This window comes from Bombyx mori, chromosome 8, assembly GCF_030269925.1.
Source record: "Bombyx mori chromosome 8, ASM3026992v2".
Classification (NCBI taxonomy): domain Eukaryota; kingdom Metazoa; phylum Arthropoda; class Insecta; order Lepidoptera; family Bombycidae; genus Bombyx; species Bombyx mori.
The window spans coordinates 14,560,842-14,581,377 of record NC_085114.1 but is presented as its reverse complement, the minus strand read 5'-3'; the positions used below and the strand labels follow the sequence as shown (position 1 = coordinate 14,581,377).

Here is a 20,536-nt window from a genome sequence, read left to right as displayed (position 1 = left end):
TTTTTTTTTATTTTTGTTAATTTGGTAACACATTCCCAATGTTCAATGGCCAAACTAATATATTAATCTGTGCCCATGGCTGATTGCGTGTTCTACATATTTGTGAAATATATAAACACGATTGCATTAAATTAAATAAAAATTTATAGAATCACAACTATTATTACAAGAAGACATAGGTAACGCATCTAAAAATCATTAACGCGCTCTGTTATTTAATTTTGAAGGTGTTACTCTAAGAGCATCTGAGCCATAGATAATACACTCAAACTAGATCTCCGCATTGACTATGGTCGCAAAAGCGCAAAGTGCAACTCTAAAATGTCAAAGGTACAAAACACGACTTTGACTTTTAGTAAGCAACCGAACAATTTAATAGTTTATCGCTCCACGAATGTATTTATTTGGCCATTTTATTTTACGTTCACATAGAAATGTCGTCATGTAAAAACGGTGAGAATGATAACTCAAAATGGCAATAAGTAGCCGGACATTATAAGAAAAAGTGTCTAAAAGTCGATGTTAGGGATTTATTATTCATTTTGACACGCTTTTAATAGCTTCATCTTTATGTGAATAAATTAATAGTCTTTTATTGTGCGTGCTTGCTTAGTGAGAGTTTTTTAACGTTCTCGATAGCGTAAAAGTTAACTCAAATTTGTATGGAGTACAATTGCCTACGTTTACCGCTAGGGGGCGCTGTTCCGACTGCATGCAAATTTGAGTTAACTTTTACGCTATCGAGAACGTTAAAAAGCTCGCACTAAGCACTTATGATTAAAATAGAAAACTTAAATTTAATGTAAACCTTCATTTAGTCTCTTATTTCCATTTTGCTTATTTTTTGTTTATCTGTTTGCTTGTCGAAAAAGGCCTCCTCCAACTTCCTCTCATCTTTATGTATGTAATGGAAAAGCTCCACGTGATTCTCATCGAATTTAATATTATCGATTGTTAATTTGAAAATTAGCACACGTATCAAGGACCGATGACAAAACTATAATTTATCATAGTTATATTAACCCTTACTATAATTAACCCTATATGTCTTGCTCAAAACCACTAGGACGAACATTGTGAATTTACAATTTTACATAGATCTTATAAGCCTAAATTATTTCTTCTTTAACGACAAGAAAAAGTGCATAAGGTTAAAACATTTATAAAAAAAATTTATCGAAAAAAACAAATTGTTTTATTTTTTACTTCGGCTTGCCTTTAAAGCGCGATTCTTTTTTTTATTTATTTTGTATATGAAATAGATACGAGGACATGTTGCAATCGATTACCAAATTTCTTCTACATCCCATTTACAAAATCTTTAGTAGATCCACAATACTAAACGAATATAAAAACCTGTTCGATTTTCCCTAACGAACGAGAATTCGGAAAAACGTGTTCACTACGCGGTAAACAACAAAAAGTCGCGTAATTGCCGGTTTAAAATTAATTTTAAACACACATTACCAAAGAGCTTATATACCAATAACAAGGTTTGAGGACGTTTGTGATCTTTCCCAAGGTCGATCGATACAGGTTGGTTTGAACTCTGACATTAACTGAACTTGCGAAAAGATCACATTATACATACACATTTTCGTTAAAAATGTACGTCTATTTAAATATTGGTAAATGTACACCGGCTTGTAACTACCGTCGCGTCCAATATTTTGCAACTGTACATTTAAAAAATTTGGGCAACGTCGAGTGTTTGATTTGGCGCAATAAAAAAAAATTTAAAAATATTTTATTTCAAGACATCATTTTTTTTATTGCTAAGATGGTGGACGAGCTCACAGCTCACAGCCCACCTGGTGTTAAGTGGTTACCGGAGCCTATAGATATCTACAACGTAAATGCGCCATCCACCATGGGATATAAGTTCTAAGGTCTCACTATAGTTACTACGACTGCCCCACCCTTCAAATCGAAACGCACTACTGCTTCACGGCAGAAATAGGCAGGGCGGTGGTAACTACCCGTGCGGACTCACCGCTAAGGTCCTACCACCAGTAATTACGCAAATTATAATTTTGCGGGTTCGATTTTTATTACAAGATGTTATTCCTTCACCGCGGAAGTCAATTGTGAACATTTGTTAAGTACGTATTTACTTAGAAAAATTGGTACTCGCCTACCGGATTCGAACACCGTTGCATCTTTCGATATGAATGGACCGGACGTCTTATCCTTTAGGCCACGACGACTTCTAAGTAGTCTCATAGTGTGTTAGCATTACAAATAAGTTAAGAAGTATGTCAGCATTTAAGAAAATCTATCAACTCCGTCCCTGGCAGCCTCACCCAACAGCATGCAGAACATGCAACTTGATACCTACCCAGGGTCGGTCCATCCAGTCTTTCGGGTAATATCCTCTGCAATTGCGTATATATCCTAATAAAATTTATTAAAACATATCAGTAAATAAATAACGACCCTATTACCCTAAACAATGTTTATTATAGTGGATTGTTACATCGACTGCATGACCACAGATCCATTAATAGCCGCATTATATTTCATGTTTGAATAACCAGTCATTACTATTTCATTTTGCTGTGCGACACAATATATACTTAATCATAAAATGAACATATTTTTTTTAACAATCACGCCACGTTAACTGGTCCCATGATAAGTCCGTAAAGAACTTGTGTTACAGGTACCAGATAACGGATATAAATGTAAGATTTTTTATTATACACATACATATATTTAATATACATCCATAACCCTGGAAAAGACATTTATATTTAACATACAAATATCTTCCCTTGGCGGGATTCGAACCCGCGACCCCTTTGTGTAGTGACCATGTCACTTACCACTACACCAGACGGCCGTTATATTTGTTATACTTAATCATAAAATGAACATGAAATGTTTTAATTTTATACTCAACCTACAACTTTATTTAGTCTGGATTAAAAATAAAAATAAATGACATAATTTGATTTGTATCTGTAGCCCTATTTATCTATTGTTTATTTTATCTGTACTTTAGATGCATCAGATGTTTAATGGACTTTTTGGCGACAACGTGAGGAGTGAAGTTGTGTGATTTGTTTTATATTGTCTGTTTAGTGTTTTTTCAGGTTTAAATGTGTAATAACGGTGGTTTATTAACTGTTTTATATCTGTGAAAGTGCACAATTGTGGGAAAATGAAACAAAGCCGCTGGACGTCACTTCTCGGGATCCTCCAAAAAGTCCAATGAAAAAGTCTCAGTAGATGACCACCATTTTACTGAGATTATATTTCATCCCATATCATCTCATCTCATTTCATTTGATTTCATCCCAGTTGATTAATGTCTCAAATCAATCATCTTCATTTCATTTCATCATTTTTCATAAAAATAAGAAATTAAAATAAGACATGACTTAAAGGTTACCAGTGACTTAGTTACCAGGTCATAAAATCCCTTAAAAGAAGATGTTTAATCAACGGAGTTAAAACTGTGTTGGCATTTCGGGTTTTTATTTTTTATTTTTTGTTAATTTACCATTAATGTAGAGTAACGTAGAGTAATTCAAGAAACAATTGTAATTCACAGGCATTGTTTTAGTGTTGCGTGGCCTCATATCACTAATTTGAAATAGTTGTATTAGTGAAATTATTATCTCTAATAATAGGCCCCATTCAGTAACTCGTATCCATGTTCCAAATAGAAAGCGTACAGCATTGCGAATGGGAAGTACTAGAAACTGAGCCTATTACGAAACACTAAACAGTTCTGTGTGAAAATGCAGCGAGCTACTAGAAATTCGTAGTCTGGAATGTATAGGTAGTATATAACTCGTATATACCAAGCAATAGCAGATATAATATGTATGTGGAAAGGAAGGGCGATATCGAGTGAATTTTAAAATTAAAATCATAATTTCAAAAAACTACTTATAACATCGTACTCTCAATGGATAACTGACATTGACATTCATCTTTTTTAAAACAAAACTAGTGCTAGTGTGAACTAACTAAAAAAATACCGCTCTTCCCACAAGCAGGACCGGGGTACTAAATTAGTCTGGATTAATTTATTTCCTACTTTAATGTATTTTTTTATCTTCTTGTTAGATCTTCATTTGGCAACTCTCCTTTTTTTATTTCACCGTGACATTTCATAGCATAGTGTTGTCAGATAGCAAAAACTCGGTTCTGATTTTTTCGACGAGGACTGAGTGCTATCCGTCCCGTGCGAGGCAGAACATGAGCATTCGTTTGCCCGCAAATACTCGTTCTTGTCTCGATAAATAATCACTACATAGTATAAAACAAAGTCGCTTACTTTGTCCCTATATCTGTCGGTCCCTATGTATGCTTAAATCTTTAAAACTACGCAACGGATTTTGATGCGGTTTTTTTTAATAGATAGAGTGATTAAAGAGGAAGGTTTATATGTATAATAACATCCATTAAATAGTGAAGAAATCAATAATAAATTACAGTTTCCGAAGCGAAGCGAGGGCGGGTTGCTAGTTTTAATATAAACGGAACTATACCGGCCGAAAAAAACAGATAATTTTAGAAAATGTCCAGGTCGAAACCTGTCGCAGAGATCGGAGTGAAAAGTGAAAGAAGTGCGTATTACTACAGTCGACGCACGTATTACTTTCTCAAATTACTTCGCACTTAGATTATAAATTATGAGACGTTTTACGAAACTTATTGGCGTATTGAACATTCTCGAAAATTTTGAAATTGCACACCGAATTGGCGGCAATTTAAAATAAAAATTAAATAAGGTTACCCATTATTACTGTTTACAATGTAATGCGTGCTAAGATCACTATTCCGCCTATTTCTGCCGCGGCTCAGAAACTAAACGATAAGACGTCCATTCGTATCGAGCGATGCGCCGGTGTTCGAATCCCGCAGGCGGGTAGCATTTTTTAAAATTAAATACGTGCTTAACAAATGTTCACGATTGACTTCCACGGTGAAAGAATAACATCGTTTAATAAAAATCAAACCCGAAAAATTACAATTTGCGTAATTACTGGTGGCAGGACCTCTTGTGAGTCCGCACAGGTAGGTACCACCCCCCCGCCTGTTTCTATCGTGAAGTAGTAATGCGTTTCGGTTTGAAGAGTGGGGTAGTCGTTGTAACTATACTGAGGCCTTAAAACATATATCTCAAGGTGAGTGGCGCATTTACGTTGTAGATGTCTATCGACTCCAGTAACCAGTTAACACCAGGTGGGCTGTGAGCTCGTCCACCCATAGAAGCAATAAAAAAAAAGCAGACATTGTACTCGTGAGAATTTGGCCTTAAACATTTTTATTGCGCTCGATTTATGAACGGAATCACTATCGACCCATTGAGAATTTGTTATTAAAATCCATAGAGATTGAAACGTATACACTGATACTCACCTTGAAATGTGATATCACTCTTAATAGCAATGTATTAAACATATTCACACTTCAACCAGAATCCATGACAAGCAAAATCGCTGGGACGGCGTTCCATACCCACCCGTGTGAGCTCACAATACGCTGTTAAAATGAGGGACGGCTTTATGCGGCTAATAACCACTCAACATTTTTACTGGTGGTAGGACCTCTTGTGAGTCCGCGCGGGTGGGTACCACCACCCTACCTATTTCTGCCGTGAAGCAGTAATGAATTTGGGCTTGATGGGTGGGGCAGCCGTTGTAACTATACTTGAGACCTTTAAAAATTATATCTCAATGGGTGTCGCATTTACGTTGTAGATGTCTATGAGCTCCAGTAAACACTTAACACCAGGTGGGCTGTGAGCTCGTCCACCCATCTAAGCAATAAAAAAATATATATATTAGTTAGAACATAGACTGTTCCGCCCAAAACAACGTGCTAAAAGAGCTTTAGTGTAGGAGATTGTAATAATAAAGTCTAATTAATTAGCAGTATCATCAGATGCTTACTATCTCTATCGATAGTACAGGTTTCATTAGAAAGGAACCACGTTTTTCAATTATAACTGTTTATCTTTAATCTTCGGACAATATTATCTTGGATCTCCAATACAAATACCACGGCCAATGCCTGATCGATTCACAGATAGATTCACGAACATAGTTTCTAATGCCCGAATTAAATGAATGTGCAGTTTAGTAAACAGCTAATAAGTATATGTCCTTTATAATAATAATAATTATAAAAATAATAATAAACATTTGTTCCCACCATCAATTACAAAAATTCACAGAACAAAAAACTAAAAGAAAAGTTACGAGGCTTATTGTCAGTACCGTGGCGCTGATCTTCCGCCGGTATCTGCAGCAATGTGCACACCACCATCAGAACGACCAACCATTATATCTTTAAAGTCATCGTGGCCTAAAGGATAAGACGTCCGGTGCATTCGTGGGTAGCGATGCACCGGTGTTCGAATCCCGCAGGCGGGTGCCAATTTCCCTAATGAAATACATACTTAATAAATGTTCACGATTGACCTCCACAGTGAAGGAATAACATCGTGTAATCAAAATCAAACCCGCAAAATTATAATTTGCGTAATTACTGATGGTAGGGAGGACCTCTTGTGAGTCCGCACGGGTAGGTATCGCCGCCCCGCCTATTTCTGCCGTGAAGCAGTAATGCGTTTCGGTTTGAAGGGTGGGGCAGCCGTTGTAACTATAATTGAGACCTTTAAAACTTATATCTCAAGGTGGGTGGCGCATTTACGTTGTAGATGTCTATGGGCTCCAGTAACCATTTACCACCAGGTGGGCTGTGAGCTCGTCCATACATCTAAGCAATAATTTTTTTTTCAAGTTGAAACAAATTATGCTATATTTTATAATGCTCAGTGTTGGTTTCCTTTGAAGTTTTATATTTTTTTGTCACTCGCCAGTTGGCAACGTGTTACTTAGTTATTGGCGGTAGATCGTATCGTACCAACGTTCGGGGATTTGATTCCCTTAATTCACCCTTAAGCGCCCCTTTTTTTATTTGGTCAGCAGGAAATCGCTTCGCCCTCCACTGGGGATGGAGGATGATGGATGGATGAGGAGGACGGAGATGGAGTAGGACTGATGGATGCATGTCGGAATCGAATTGACTAAAACCTCCTGTCGGAAACAGCGCTCCTAGGGGCAAACGCAGGCAAACGTTCCAACTCCATACAAAATTGAGTTAACTTTAACGCTATCGATAACGTTAAAAAACTCGCACTAAGCACAGTGATTTTACCGTATTCGTTCCTCGTGGCGATCCATTCACGCAACGCGTAAGGCGTGATCGTGGTCACATATTTGCCTTTTGTTAAGTAAATTTTCGACGTACCGCTTCAGAGTCGGTAGCTACTTTCACTTGAGAAGCGCAGAAAGAAATCACTGACTGAGATGCTGCTTAACTTGCTTTCGGAAACTTAATACGAACCTACGTTTTTTTTTACGTAGGTACGTATTAAATTACGTATGCGTAACGTAGTTTTTGTTATCATGGGAGTAACTAATCACCGCCATCAATAAAGCCAACGGTGATTTTTAACATTGAACTTTATTTAATTGTGGATAAGAACTATTGGATGCTAACGACCATCTGATCGTAAGTTAATTAAGGGTAGGGATGCGACTGGCCTACGGTTCGTACGGACTTCGGCTTTCTGTGTATTTCTACATCTAGTAGGTATTAATAAAGCTCATGATTTATTTATTTGGCGTTAAATGGTTACTGGAGCCCATGGACATCTACAACGTAAATGCCGCCACCCACCTTGAGATATATATAAGATCTCTCAGTATAGTTACAACGGCTGTCCGACCCTTCAAACCGGAACACATTACAGCTTCACGGCAGAAATAGGCAGAGTGGTGATACCTACCCGTGCAGAACCACAAGAGGTCCTACCACCAGCAATTACGGAAATTATAATTTTGCGGGTCTATTTGCGGGTTACTTAGGTTTTGTCAGAGGTATGTTCACAAAAAGTGCTTACCGAATCCACTGCGGTCTTAGTATCGCTTCGAATGAGGTGTTACGTAGCTAAGGAAAGCTTAGTATAGCACACTGTTGGTATGGCCTACATATTTAATATGTTGACAATACTACGTACTACATATTACGTATTGTGTATTTTGGTTATGTAGTGTAAAATACATAACACATGCATAACACCCAATCTCTAAGTCGGTTTCATGGTTATTAACTGATTCGCGGAGTAGGGGCAGTGTTGCTCATAGATAATACACATAAATTAGTCATAGATAAACAACTCAAGCACTCAACAAAAATGTTTACGGGCGTCGGCCACTAGATGGCTTCGCTTCGATTAGTTTCTCATTGCTCCTGTGGATGGCAGCAACATATTACCTATCCTATATTTTATTTTTAATGAAGGATTTTGTACTACGAAATTAGTGACATAAATAAATATAAGCCATTTTTCTTTTGTTTGAAAAGATAAAGCTTTGCTGTTTGCTTTGATTATGAGACATAATCAAGTAAGTCTTTAAAAAAAATAATCGCATACGTCCTTGACCCAGACGAATGGAAAAGGTAAAACTAAAATGATACGATCAACATTTTATTCGCAGGAACCAATTCACCGAGACCCCGGAAAGATAATTCACTAACATTTATTAGATAACAATATTCTGTACAAACAATGAACAATGGGATCTTGAGAGCTTGAGATAATATTTTCAATGAGCTTAGAACCTTGTCCTATAGTGCATAGAGATGGTTTCAACTCAACGGTCACAGCCTTCGAGAAGCCCCGGAGACGCTTTGAAGGGAATTTTAGTTACAATACTAAAGCCTTTATCTGAGCGTCGTGACGAAATATCTTTATATATTTATCAAAATACTATTTATATCTGTTTTACAGACACCCTTAATGCTAACACTGGTGGTAGGACCTCTTGTGAGTCCGCACGGGTAGGTACCACCGCCCTGCCTATTTCTGCCGTGAAGCAGTAATGCGTTTCGGTTTGAAGGGTGGGGTAGCCGTTGTAACTATACTGAGACCTTAGAGCTTGTATCTCAATTTGGGTGGCGCGTCTACGTTGTAGATGTCTATGGACTCCAGTAACCATTTAACACCAGGTGGGCTGTGAGCTCGTCCACCCATCTAAGCAATAAAAAAAAAGATAAGAAAGAGTATGCTACATTTCAACCTAGGGACTTAATTCATGTGTGTGTAACTTTAATCATGAGAATGAATGTTTCGTAAGTAAAACTGCGCACCGCTACACCAGATTTCGAAATCGAGGGCCGTTTATCAAAATTTCGTTTGCGGAACACAATAGGACTATTTCTATATGTGAATGCGCACTGGCGTCTTTTACTTTTATAATAATGTGAGGTTTTTAGGGAGAAGACGGAGGTGGATGAGGCGTGTACGTTGGTTTTTTGTTGCGTGTTGTCCTCCATAAACCTCATCGGAACGGTCAAGAAAACACTGAGTATGACTATATGTTTATTCGCTTCAGCGACCGCGGTGGATCGCTGCACGTTGACCACTGACTGACCAACGTATGTTGCTTATTACTATAACTGCATAGTAAGCTAAGCGGGGCCGGGTATCATTCCCCTACAATAATAATAACAGAACAAATCACACTCATGATTATCCGGCCTCAATTTAGGATTCTCTGTGTTGTGGGTACCTGAGACACATAAGGTCTTATTCTATAGGCGTCAACGACTTTTACAATGTTTATATGCATATTAAATGTAGAGTTTGAGTTGATGCCTCCTCCCTGAATCGCATTCCTTATGTCTGAGGGTCGTGACTATCTTCTCCCATTATCCTTCTCTGAATGATGTTTCGCCATCTTCCTCTGTTTGCATTGGATTGCGGCCACGAGATCTTTTGCCTGCAATTTGGCCAGTTACTGTCAATTTTTCAGGATTATCACCGCTCTTTCTGGCAATCTGACCGTAGAAATCAAATATCCTCTTGAGGCAGATAGTAAAAAGCCTGATTTGGATATAGAGCTCTCTTAATATGGACGCGTTAGTCCGACATGCTATCCATGGGATTCGTAGCATCTTCCTCCAGCACCACATCTCGAAGGCATCAATGCGGTGGCGATCCGCTGATTTCAGAGTCCACGTCTCAGCACCATAGAGAAGTATTGAGAGCACCAGAGTTCGGACAAGTCTCATTTGGGTTTTAAAAGATATTTTTCTATCTCTCCATGTTCTGTGGAGTTGAGACAAGGCGCTCTTAGCTATGCCTATGCGCCGTCTAACGTCCCCTTCACAAAACCCGTCGCCGCAGATATTAGCGCCCAGATAGATAGATAGTTGAATAGTTGAGTCACATTGTGAGTTCATCGCAACACTTTCGCTGTTCACCTCCGACCTTGATGCTATTGGCACGGCGTTAGTTAATGCAGGTAATAAGAACTGTTTTGTGTTTTGTTATGTCAACGGCTAGTATTTAATTATTACTTATTAATCGATATACGTATTAATAATAAAAGAAACATGTAAATCTAATTAAAGAGTCATCTTTTTTTTTTTTAATAGAAAAGTAACTTTATTACTGGTGTTAGGACCTCTTGTGAGTCCACGCGGGTTGGTACCACCACCTTGTCTATTTCTGCCGTGAAGCAGTAATGCGTTTCGGTCTGAAGGGAAGGGCAGCCGTAATAACTATATTGAGATGTTAGAACTTATATCTCAAGGTGGGTGGCGCATTTACGTTGTAGATGTGTATGGGCTCCAGTAACCACTTAACACCAGGCGGGCTGTTGAGCTCGTCCATCCATCTAAGAAATAAAAAATAAAAATATAAAAAGTAAAACACGATTTCTTTTACATATTGAGAGCACCTGTTTATTAAATTTTCTACTAAAGCGAGTAAATGGCACGTGCTAGATCCGATGCGCTTTTGACATCTTTCACGATGAACACCTCCTTAGGAATCCACCCGATTCACTAACAATTTTACTAGACGCCCATAGCTGTGTAACACTAACAATAAGGACTCTGATAGCAGTACTCGTCGAACTTGTCGAAGAGTTCATAGCACCAAGCCACTGAATTTCTCGTCGGATCTTCTCAGCGTATCACGATACCGATCCTTTAGTAAATGTTTTCGCGAAGCGGCTACCCTTAAGCTTCCAGGTCTTGTTTGAATACGCTCGGGCAGCTGTCATCAAATCAACTGTCGGCTGAGTCCGTGCCTGGTCCTAGCGATGCTGCAAAGACCTTCGTGCCACCAGTTATCCTTCCATACCAAATAGAGCCGCGAAGTAAACAGGCCTGGTCATTTACTGGTGGTAGGACCTCTTGTAAGTCCGCACGGGTAGGTACCACCACCCTGCCTATTTCCCTTTTGAAGGGTGGGGCAGCCGTTGTAACTATACTGAGACCTTAGAACTCGTATCTCAAGGTGGGTGGCGTCATTTACGTTGTAGATGTCTATGGGCTCCGGTAACCACAACACCAGGTAGGCTGTGAGATTTTATAGCCTTTTAGGTAAAAAAAAAAGTACTCTCTCCTAAACTCTTCTATAGCAAGACAACTGCGATCAATACTTCATTTCTCAAGGTCGGTAGCGGAACACACAAAACAAAAATAATAACATTGTAAATAATTACAGTAGAAACACCGGTTACGAGAATCCGTCAGGAAATTACAGTTTAAATAGAAAACGTATTTCTAATCCTTTGAAAACATTTAACGTATTATGTGAGTGAGGGCCAGCACCGACAGTATCCTGAGCATGATCGCAAGCAGGCTGGACTGTGTATACATGGGTCGCTGTGGTGCCATCTCCCATGGGATGTCACGACAGTAATTCATTGTGATGTAAATATAACTACTAACATAGGTCTAAGTCTTATTAACAATTTATATGAGTCATGGTTACTTGCAATAAAAACATTATTATTATTATGTGTAGTCAGTTGTGATGTAGGCAACAAGGTTTCTTGCTAACACAGCTTTTTAGATTTAACAGAACTTTCTAAGTAGCTGACTTCAAAAGAGGATGAGGTTATTTCGTTACTAGTTAAAATTATATCTGTTTTGTGTGTTAACTCATTTCTAGCTGAACTGGTTTCGACAGATTTTTTTTTATTTAAATTGTTGGTGCTTCTTTGTAGTCCTATTTGAGTTAATCAAGATGCGACCAATAGTTTTTCAGTTATCTTAAATAATGTATTTATTATTAGCTGACCCGGCAGATTTCGTAGTGCCTCAATCGATAAATAAAAGACACATCAAAGGGACACATCAAAGGAAAAACAAAATTGTTTGTTTTTATATAATTCCGAGCTTTTTTATATTTTCTCACCTTTTAAACCTTCCCTGGACTTCCACGAATAATTCAAGACCAAAATTAGCCAAATCGGTCCAGCCGTTTTCGAGTTTTAGCGAGACTAACGAACAGCAATTCATTTTTATATATATAGATTAGTTCAATATACACCCAAACATATTGTACTAATAAATCAATGGTGTAATAGTTAGCATGGGGATTGTTGCGCCGGGGGTTGTGAATTCGATTCCCGCATCGGGCAAGCATTCGTGTGATGAACAGGTTTGCTTGCTCTTTGAAGAATTTTGCGGGTGCAAACTGATCCTCTAGTGATGTGCGATGCTATTTAGTGATGCGATCACATTAGATTCATTAGAAGATCTATAAATATTAAATTTTTTTGTTTGTAATATTCAAATGTTTGTTTTGTCGTAATAAAAAAGCTTAAAATTACAAAATCGATTATTTTCAGTGACCTTTGAGACGATTCGTTCGTTATATAAACGCGGAGACGGGCAGGTTGTACAAAAAGTTCAACTTTGAAATTGCATAACACGCGACATCCGGTGTCAGTGGTACATATAAGCTGCCTGGCATTTCATGAAAACAACGTCACTCAGAATATGAAATAGCAAATTAGTACAACTCTAAAACAGAAACCGAATTGAAGAATATACAATAGATCTCTTCTTCTCAGTCGGACACTCTTGTCAGAGTGGTCGTGGTTGCGTTGACGCTGTATGTGCAGTAGGAACTGTTAGGTCGCCCACCCTCCCGACAACCGCCCTCCAGGCAATGCGCTTCCAGGTCTGGCGGTTCGAAGCGTTACGAGTACATACAATAGATAATAACTGGAAATAAATTACACACGGTTTTCAGGCCACAAATTACGATTTCTCTGTGCAATGGGTCCACAGACTGACATACATACTTATATATGTTTAAATATATACATATATACAGATAATAAACGCTTAAGTAAAGAGCAAATAAACCTGTTCATCACACGAATGCTTGCCCGATCCGGGAATTGAATCCACGACTCTCGGCGTAAGAGTCAGTCAAAAGACTGTCAAAAGTCAGTCAATAGAATTCAATAGATCATTTATCTAAAAAAAGATTTTTATCACGTATTCTTACCTCCAACTAATGATTAATTTAATGATAATCATTAGTAATTAGCCATCATTTAGAATTATAGTCGTCCACTATTGGCCACAAGCCTCTCCCAACTTATACCATTGAGCCTCTCGTCATCCACTTCACCATCATAAACACAATAAGTTTGAATAAATGATTTTTAGAAATCTTTCTCCTAAAAAGCTCCCGCAAATATGGACGATACATGACAACCAAACATAGATTGTAATGTTAAGATCTTACAGCCTTGTCGAAAATATCCGTTAAAATAATTTTGACTCGAGAAATGTAGGTAGTTTTCAAATAAGAAAACAAAATGGACGTGATTATATCTGACGTCATCGGCGATTAGTGCGAGAGAGAGACAGCGAGATACTACCATAAGAAATTTGAGACAACCCAAATTCGAAATTTCCGCTTCAAACGATGGTGAATGGTCACGGTCGCTCATGCACATCATCGAACCGCTGAAGACTAATTTCAACGGATTAAAAAAAAAAGTAATGATATAAAATGTATGTATTGATAGTTATGTATTAGATTTTTTTAAGTTACTAATATAGATTATAAGTAATTCTTACTAACAAAATGTTATGGTTTTAAACTGAAATACAGTATAAATAAAAAAAATTTTATTGATTTGGTGGGTGAACGAGCTCAAAGCCCACCTGTTGTTAAGTGGTGACTGGAGCCCATAGACATCTACAACGTAAATGCGCCACCCACCTTGAGACATCAGCTCTAAGGTTTCAGGTATAGTTACAACGGCTGCCCCACCCTTCAAACCGAAACGCATTACTGCTTCACGGCAGAAATAGGCGGGGCGCTGGTATCTACCCATGCGGACTCACAAGAGGTCCTACGACCAGTAATAAAAAAATTAATTAAAATAGGACACAGCTGGCATCGCATACCCCGTAAATTTTTTTGATCTGAGTAAGTTCATCTCGCATTTTTACAAACATAATACTCATTCAAGTAGCCTAAAGTAATCACTTTATTTTCAGGAAGTAACCGGGCCCTACTGACATTGTGTTTGAGGTAGTCAAGCTATTAACTGGTTACCGATTATAATATCATTGCTATCGAACGATAACGTGTTTACATTGACCACTGCCGCGATGAAGGGAAAACCGTTTTAATCTAAAAATGACTTGGTAAATTTTGTAATTTCGTTGAAGTTTCACGCCAAATCTTCTTTGTCAATCAACATTAAATTTAAAGGGTTATTTTTTAAAAAATCCTAATGGATACATACGGCTGAGAAACCCTGCTCAGACGTCCCAGGAATTGCTTTCTCAAGTCACTTGAACATTGTGACTCTAGAATCCTACAAAAGTGGAAACAGTGAGACCATGGAGTCTGTGAAGTTGGTCCTTATATTTGATAACAAACTCGCTCTACAATTATAGAGATTTTGGCCTTGCACGCGTTGAAGTCTTTTGTATGAAAACATTGTTTGAACAACATAATTAGATTGAAATAGTACTTTGATCTTTAATAATTTAATATCCGCTATTCGTAATGTATATAAATGAGTATACTGTTATTATTTCAATACAAAAGAAATATTATTTAGAATGTCGTGAAACAAATTGGCATTTCGACTGGTAGACAGTACTGTGAGAGCGTATGAGGAATAATTACAATACATTTAAGATTTCACTGTCGTCCACTTAACATCAGGTTGGTCATGACCCAGACCCCACGCTGTTAACGATAAGGTTTGTTTTTTATGGCCCTTTACATAGATTAACGTACGTAAAAATAGGATCTACTTTTTTTTTTAAAAAGTGCGTCACTAAAGCTTTGTTCAGAGTTGATTCGTAATACTTGTGAGTCGTTGTCGGATAGCTGGAATTCAAGAGACGGGGAATGTGCGCAGGCGACGCCAAGGACGCTCTGACATATACTAAGCAAATGTAGATGTGACAAAAACACATTAAAAAACATGGCATTGTGAAAAAGCTTCCGAAAAATTGCGATAAAAGAATTAATATATTTTCACAATCTTCTGTTAGCATTATTCACGTTCCAATGTGTTAGAAAAGCTAATCAAAACAATAATTTAATTTTTTTTAAATATATAACTTTCATTTTGAAAAATTTGTCCTTGAAATAATAGGAGTCTCAATGGATAAAAGCTTCACTCATAATACGCTAGCACCAGTAAAAGTGCTAACCATATAACTAACAATTATTAAACCTATAAATTAATTACGTAACAGTTCATTGTGCATTGATTTCAATGGCTGTGTGGCCGCAAGCTTATATTTTACAGTCTGTATTCCCTTATTTAGTGAAATATTAATCGCCTTAACGAAAATATGCATTACTTCGGGGTTAAAAGAAACTTAGAATGCGTATAAAATATAAAAATGTTTTTCTCTGTTCTTTTTTTTTTATTGTCCTTGTAGACAGACGAGCATACGGCCCACCTGATGGTGAGTGGTTACCGTCGCCCGTGGACTTCAGCAATGCCAGGGGCAGAGAGCCAAGCCGCTGCCTACCGCAACGTGGATAATTAAGTATTAATATTTTGAATTTTGTACTTATTAATTTGAAATTCTATGTATATTCAAATGGCGTGATCGATATTTTTTAAAAATCAAAACCAGTTAAAATTGTTTCTATAATCACGAAAAACGTCAATTATTTTTGAAGTTTCCACTCATATTATACGACTAAATGAAATAATTTGAAACAAACAGACATACACAATCTGTTTGTATAATTTTAGAAACCTAGTAATTAGAACCGGCCAAGTTTTTGAAGAGAAAAGAGATGAATACGAAATGTCAATTTCGAATTATTAACAGAGTTATCTTCAGTCGTGACTATACATGTCCCTCTTCATCTCGTATACTATTCGTTAAGACTTGAAAGAGATAGCGATAGGATTTTTATGCAGCGATTTTTCAAATCTCTCAACGCTTACTTTAACTCGGCAGAAAGATACACCGTTGGCTATCTTAAAATAACCAATTTAAATAAGCTAGTGGTCCCCGCAGTTTTCGAAATTCGACTATAATTAATTGAAATTAAAAGTTTAAACATTATTATGGTTCTATTGTCAAGCACTATTATATTTCTATAATAATACAGATTTCGCCAAAACTACACTATAAATAAATAATACTAAAGACAAACAATATTAATCTGTTCTCAATTTTACCCAGACTTTAAACAATAACAAAAGTTTCACAATTGAAGAATAACGAAAGTTTGACAATAAACAAATATTATGCATGCGTGTGTGTGTGTGTCAAATACATGGGAGTGTGTGTAATGTTTTCTTTATTGATTTAATGTATCTTTTATGCGTTATTTTAATAAAATATTGGCATCCTGCACTTCTCTATATTCTCTATAAGTGTGGAAAATTTCATACTCCTCGTCCGCGGAATTTTCATAAAAAGGGGTACAAAGTTTTTGCTTCACGTATTAATATATAGATAAAACAATAATCTTTTCTTTTACATCCAATGAAGTATTTGTCGCGTCTAAAAAATCACAACTCTGTGAACCAAAGAAGTTCGCACGAGAACTATGACAAAACTATGAATAACAATGACGACAGATTTTAAAATTTAAATTTTTTACGATAATGTTTAAAAAAAAAACGATTTACATTCCACTACATATACATATATTCGATCTTACGCAATTTTATATTGGACGATTCAGCATTTCTATTTCACTCCTAATAACACATTTTGCAGTGAAAAACCCACCAATCATTTTTATTTTTTATTGCTTAGATGGGAGGACGAGCTCACAGCCCGCCTGGTGGTAAATGGTTACTGGAGCCCATAGACATCTACAACGTAAATGCGCCACCCACCTTGAGATATAAGTTCTAAGGTCTCAATATAGTTGCAACGGCCGCCCCACATTTCAAACCGAAACGCGTTACTGCTTCACGGCAGAAATAGGCACGGTGGTGGTACCTACCCGCGCGGGCTCAAAAGACGTCCTACCACCAGTAATTAAAAAAAAAAATAATAACTGGGAACAAATCACGCACGGTCATCCGGCCCGGAGATCCGGAATCTGACAAACATACTTATAAAGGTTTAAATATTTACATACATAGATAATGAACATCCAGACAAAGAGCAAACAAACCTGTTCATCACATGAATGTTCGCCCGATGTAGAAATCGAACCCACGACCCTCGGCGCAACAGACAAAGCCACTAACTACAGCACCACCGAGTCAGTCCACTATTGTTGCACTAATTAACATTAAAATTTGCAATCAATAGTTTTCAATATTACAAAACTTCGATTTTCAATGCTTTTCAATCTTTATATATATATATATTTCTTCTGTGCGTGTGTTTGTCACTGAACTCCTCCTAAACGGCTGGACTGATTTGAATGAATTTTTTTGTGTGCATTTGGGTGGCGCCCTGGATGGTTTAGATTCACAAATCAGGCCGGCAAATGGCGCTACAGTCGATATCTAGGTTAATTTCCTAGAAATAATTTATAAGGCAAAAAAAACGTTTGCCAGATCAGCTGGTCTACTATAAAAAACTTTTGCAACTTGGGTTCTCTATGGAGTCCAAGATGAATATCGTTTAATTCACTTAACGCATTTAATGCTTCGTCGAAGTAATTGTTAGTTAATACAGTTAGTATGGTATACTTTCTGTACTTTACTTCTTACAGCTCGGTCAATTGTCAGTCAGTAAGTATCTACAGTCGGCATCATTGCGCCACTTTGAAAAGGCGGCACGACATGAAAATCCTCTTGTCGTGGCCGCCGGGAATCACATACCCGATCCTGTAGACCGAATGGTAAACAGTCGACGTCGCCCTAAACACGTCATTACGGGATCGGGACGATCTATTAACGGTGCTTTTAGGTACCACAAACACCGGTCACCGTCCGAGTAAATTAACCCATAGACACAGCTGACTGAGCTTCTCGCCGGATCTTCTCAGTAGGTCGCGTTTCCGATCCGGTGGTAGATTCTGCGAAGCTCTGCTCTTGCTAGGGCCAGTGTTAGCAACACACCCGGTTTGAGCCCCGCGAGCTCACCTACACGTCAAGGAGAAGCTGATATAGCGTCTCAAGGCTATCAGCATAGGTAAGAAGAAAAAAAATCGGTCAATCGCTCGGGCATCCGTAGCCAAAATTAAAGTATTCGAAACGGAAATTTTAAAGTGAATTAAAATAGATATGAGGTTAACTCGTAATGCCGGAGTCCGACATAACCCGGTTCGTTACCCCCCCGGACCGGGTATCCGTAAATGGATTACCCAGCGTTAAAAAAAAAAAAAAAGGTTAACCCGTAAGCAGTGCAATAACTCGATACAAGTTTCTCTATCAAGGAAGCTAATTATAATTATATTAACTTCCTTAAAGCTCTTTGATACCTATTAAGACGTGACAACTGAAAACACTGAAGCACAATTTATATTATATATATTTTTATGCTACAGAACAATATCTTTTTTTATTATTATTATCGTTGTAGGCAGACGAGCGTAGGGCCCACCTGATGGTGAGTAGATACCGTAGACCATGGAGTTGCTGAATGCCAAGAACAGAGCCAAGCCGCTGCCTATCGTCACAGAATCTGTCACAAAATGCACAATTCCTAAAAAGCTCTCTAATCTCGCAGGCAAGGACAAATTTTGCAAAGGAAATACGCACTTAACACATTTACACAAACGCCTTAATCACAAATTTAATATAATAAAAGAAAATTGAATCCTGATAAATATATGATTAGCGTAATGACTGATAGTATAGTCTATGGGCTGCGGTAACCACTTAACACCAGGTGGGCCGTGAGCTTGTACAACTATCTAAGCAATAAAATAAATAAATAAAATAACTGGTAGGATTTTTCGTGTGTCAGATTTATCACAAAGTCCTCTCTGTTCGGAGCTTACATGGCGTCCATTAATAACGAAGATAGGATTGTATTCGAATTGTGGACTATCGGGGAAGATAGACAGAAGATTGGTGACCCGAGGCTACTCCTCATTTTCGTAAAACGAAGAAGCTGGAGACGCTAAGATTGAGAGAGATCAGATACTTCAGCTGCACGAAAGATCAGCTTGTGCTTGTAAAGTTACAGAAACTTCGCGGCTACACTCGCAGTGATGGTACCCCCTGAGCCTTACTTGAGCTGTAGGTTTGCATTTTCTATTTTCCTGGCGTGGATGTAAAATTACATGATGATAAGTTGAATAGTTCAGATCGTGAAAGCAGAACAAACTAGCTCACATTTACATTTATAATATTAGCATAGGTAATATTAATAAAATAGTTGAGTTATTAAACTTAGAGCACAATGTACTATCTAGGCACGAATCGAGTTGATGACAGAAGTTAGATAAGAGCAAACATGAAAAAAAAAGTGAATCGATTTTCGAACGAGTGAAATTTATTAATATCCGAGAGCTAATTAAAAAAACAAGTTTGTTACGATGCGTTACTTTCTGGTTTATATTTAACATATTCAACGACACATTTTCGCCTTACGTGTGATTCGAGAACCATAAAAATACACTAAAAAAACCTTTAGCACTTACCATTTTAAAAAGCTTTCCTATGAACTTATAATCGAAAATTCCCATCTTCCGTACTAAATGTCAATATATATCATGAGCCACAAATGTTTTTCACATCATTCACTGTGCACACGAATAAAAAAAAAAAAACGCACTTCGAACACTGGCACGTTAGTTTCAAAAGCAGAAAAAATAAAATTATTTTTCTATTCACGTTCGTCTTTCTAAATTCGAAACTTCGTTTCGGCGGGAAACGTCGACTTGCGCGGGCTGCGCTCCACAGACTGCCAACATGGCGGACGGTTTTTTTTTCGACGGTTCACACGAGTCGATTCACTTTCTACGACCTTACTGTGTATGCGACTTGTAATTAAGCATAAAGATTTACGTAACGCAACGATGTAACCCGTGCCGAATTGTGATTTCCGCGAATTCTTCAGTGCAATTCTGAAAATATTAATGCTTCTCTAAGATTGCGTATGATCGGATATCAAAGGGTTATGTCAATTCGGTGATTAGCTAATTGATAAGTTTTCCATCTCTAGGAAACCTTAATACGATAAAATATCTTGGAGTATCTGGAAAGTCCATTCAAATTCACCTAAACATAATTTCAACGTAGACATTCTATGTGGAATCAATTATGCAATAGGACAT

The 20,536-nt window shown here is 37.5% G+C and overlaps 1 protein-coding gene across 2 annotated transcripts in view; it reads right to left on the bottom strand.

The window, feature by feature from the left end:
* LOC101743162 (mucin-2) overlaps positions 1-20,169 on the bottom strand; it is a 150,391-nt gene extending 130,222 nt beyond the window's left edge. Inside the window, exon 1 of one of the 2 annotated variants that reach the window (XM_062669873.1) lies at positions 19,901-20,169. In XM_062669873.1, the coding sequence (XP_062525857.1) occupies positions 19,901-19,945 (45 nt within the window). In that variant the 5' untranslated portion in view covers positions 19,946-20,169. The remainder of the gene's footprint in view (positions 1-19,900) is intronic. The other variant, XM_038012299.2, reaches the window with a different exon arrangement.
* Positions 20,170-20,536: the final 367 nt, after the last annotated feature.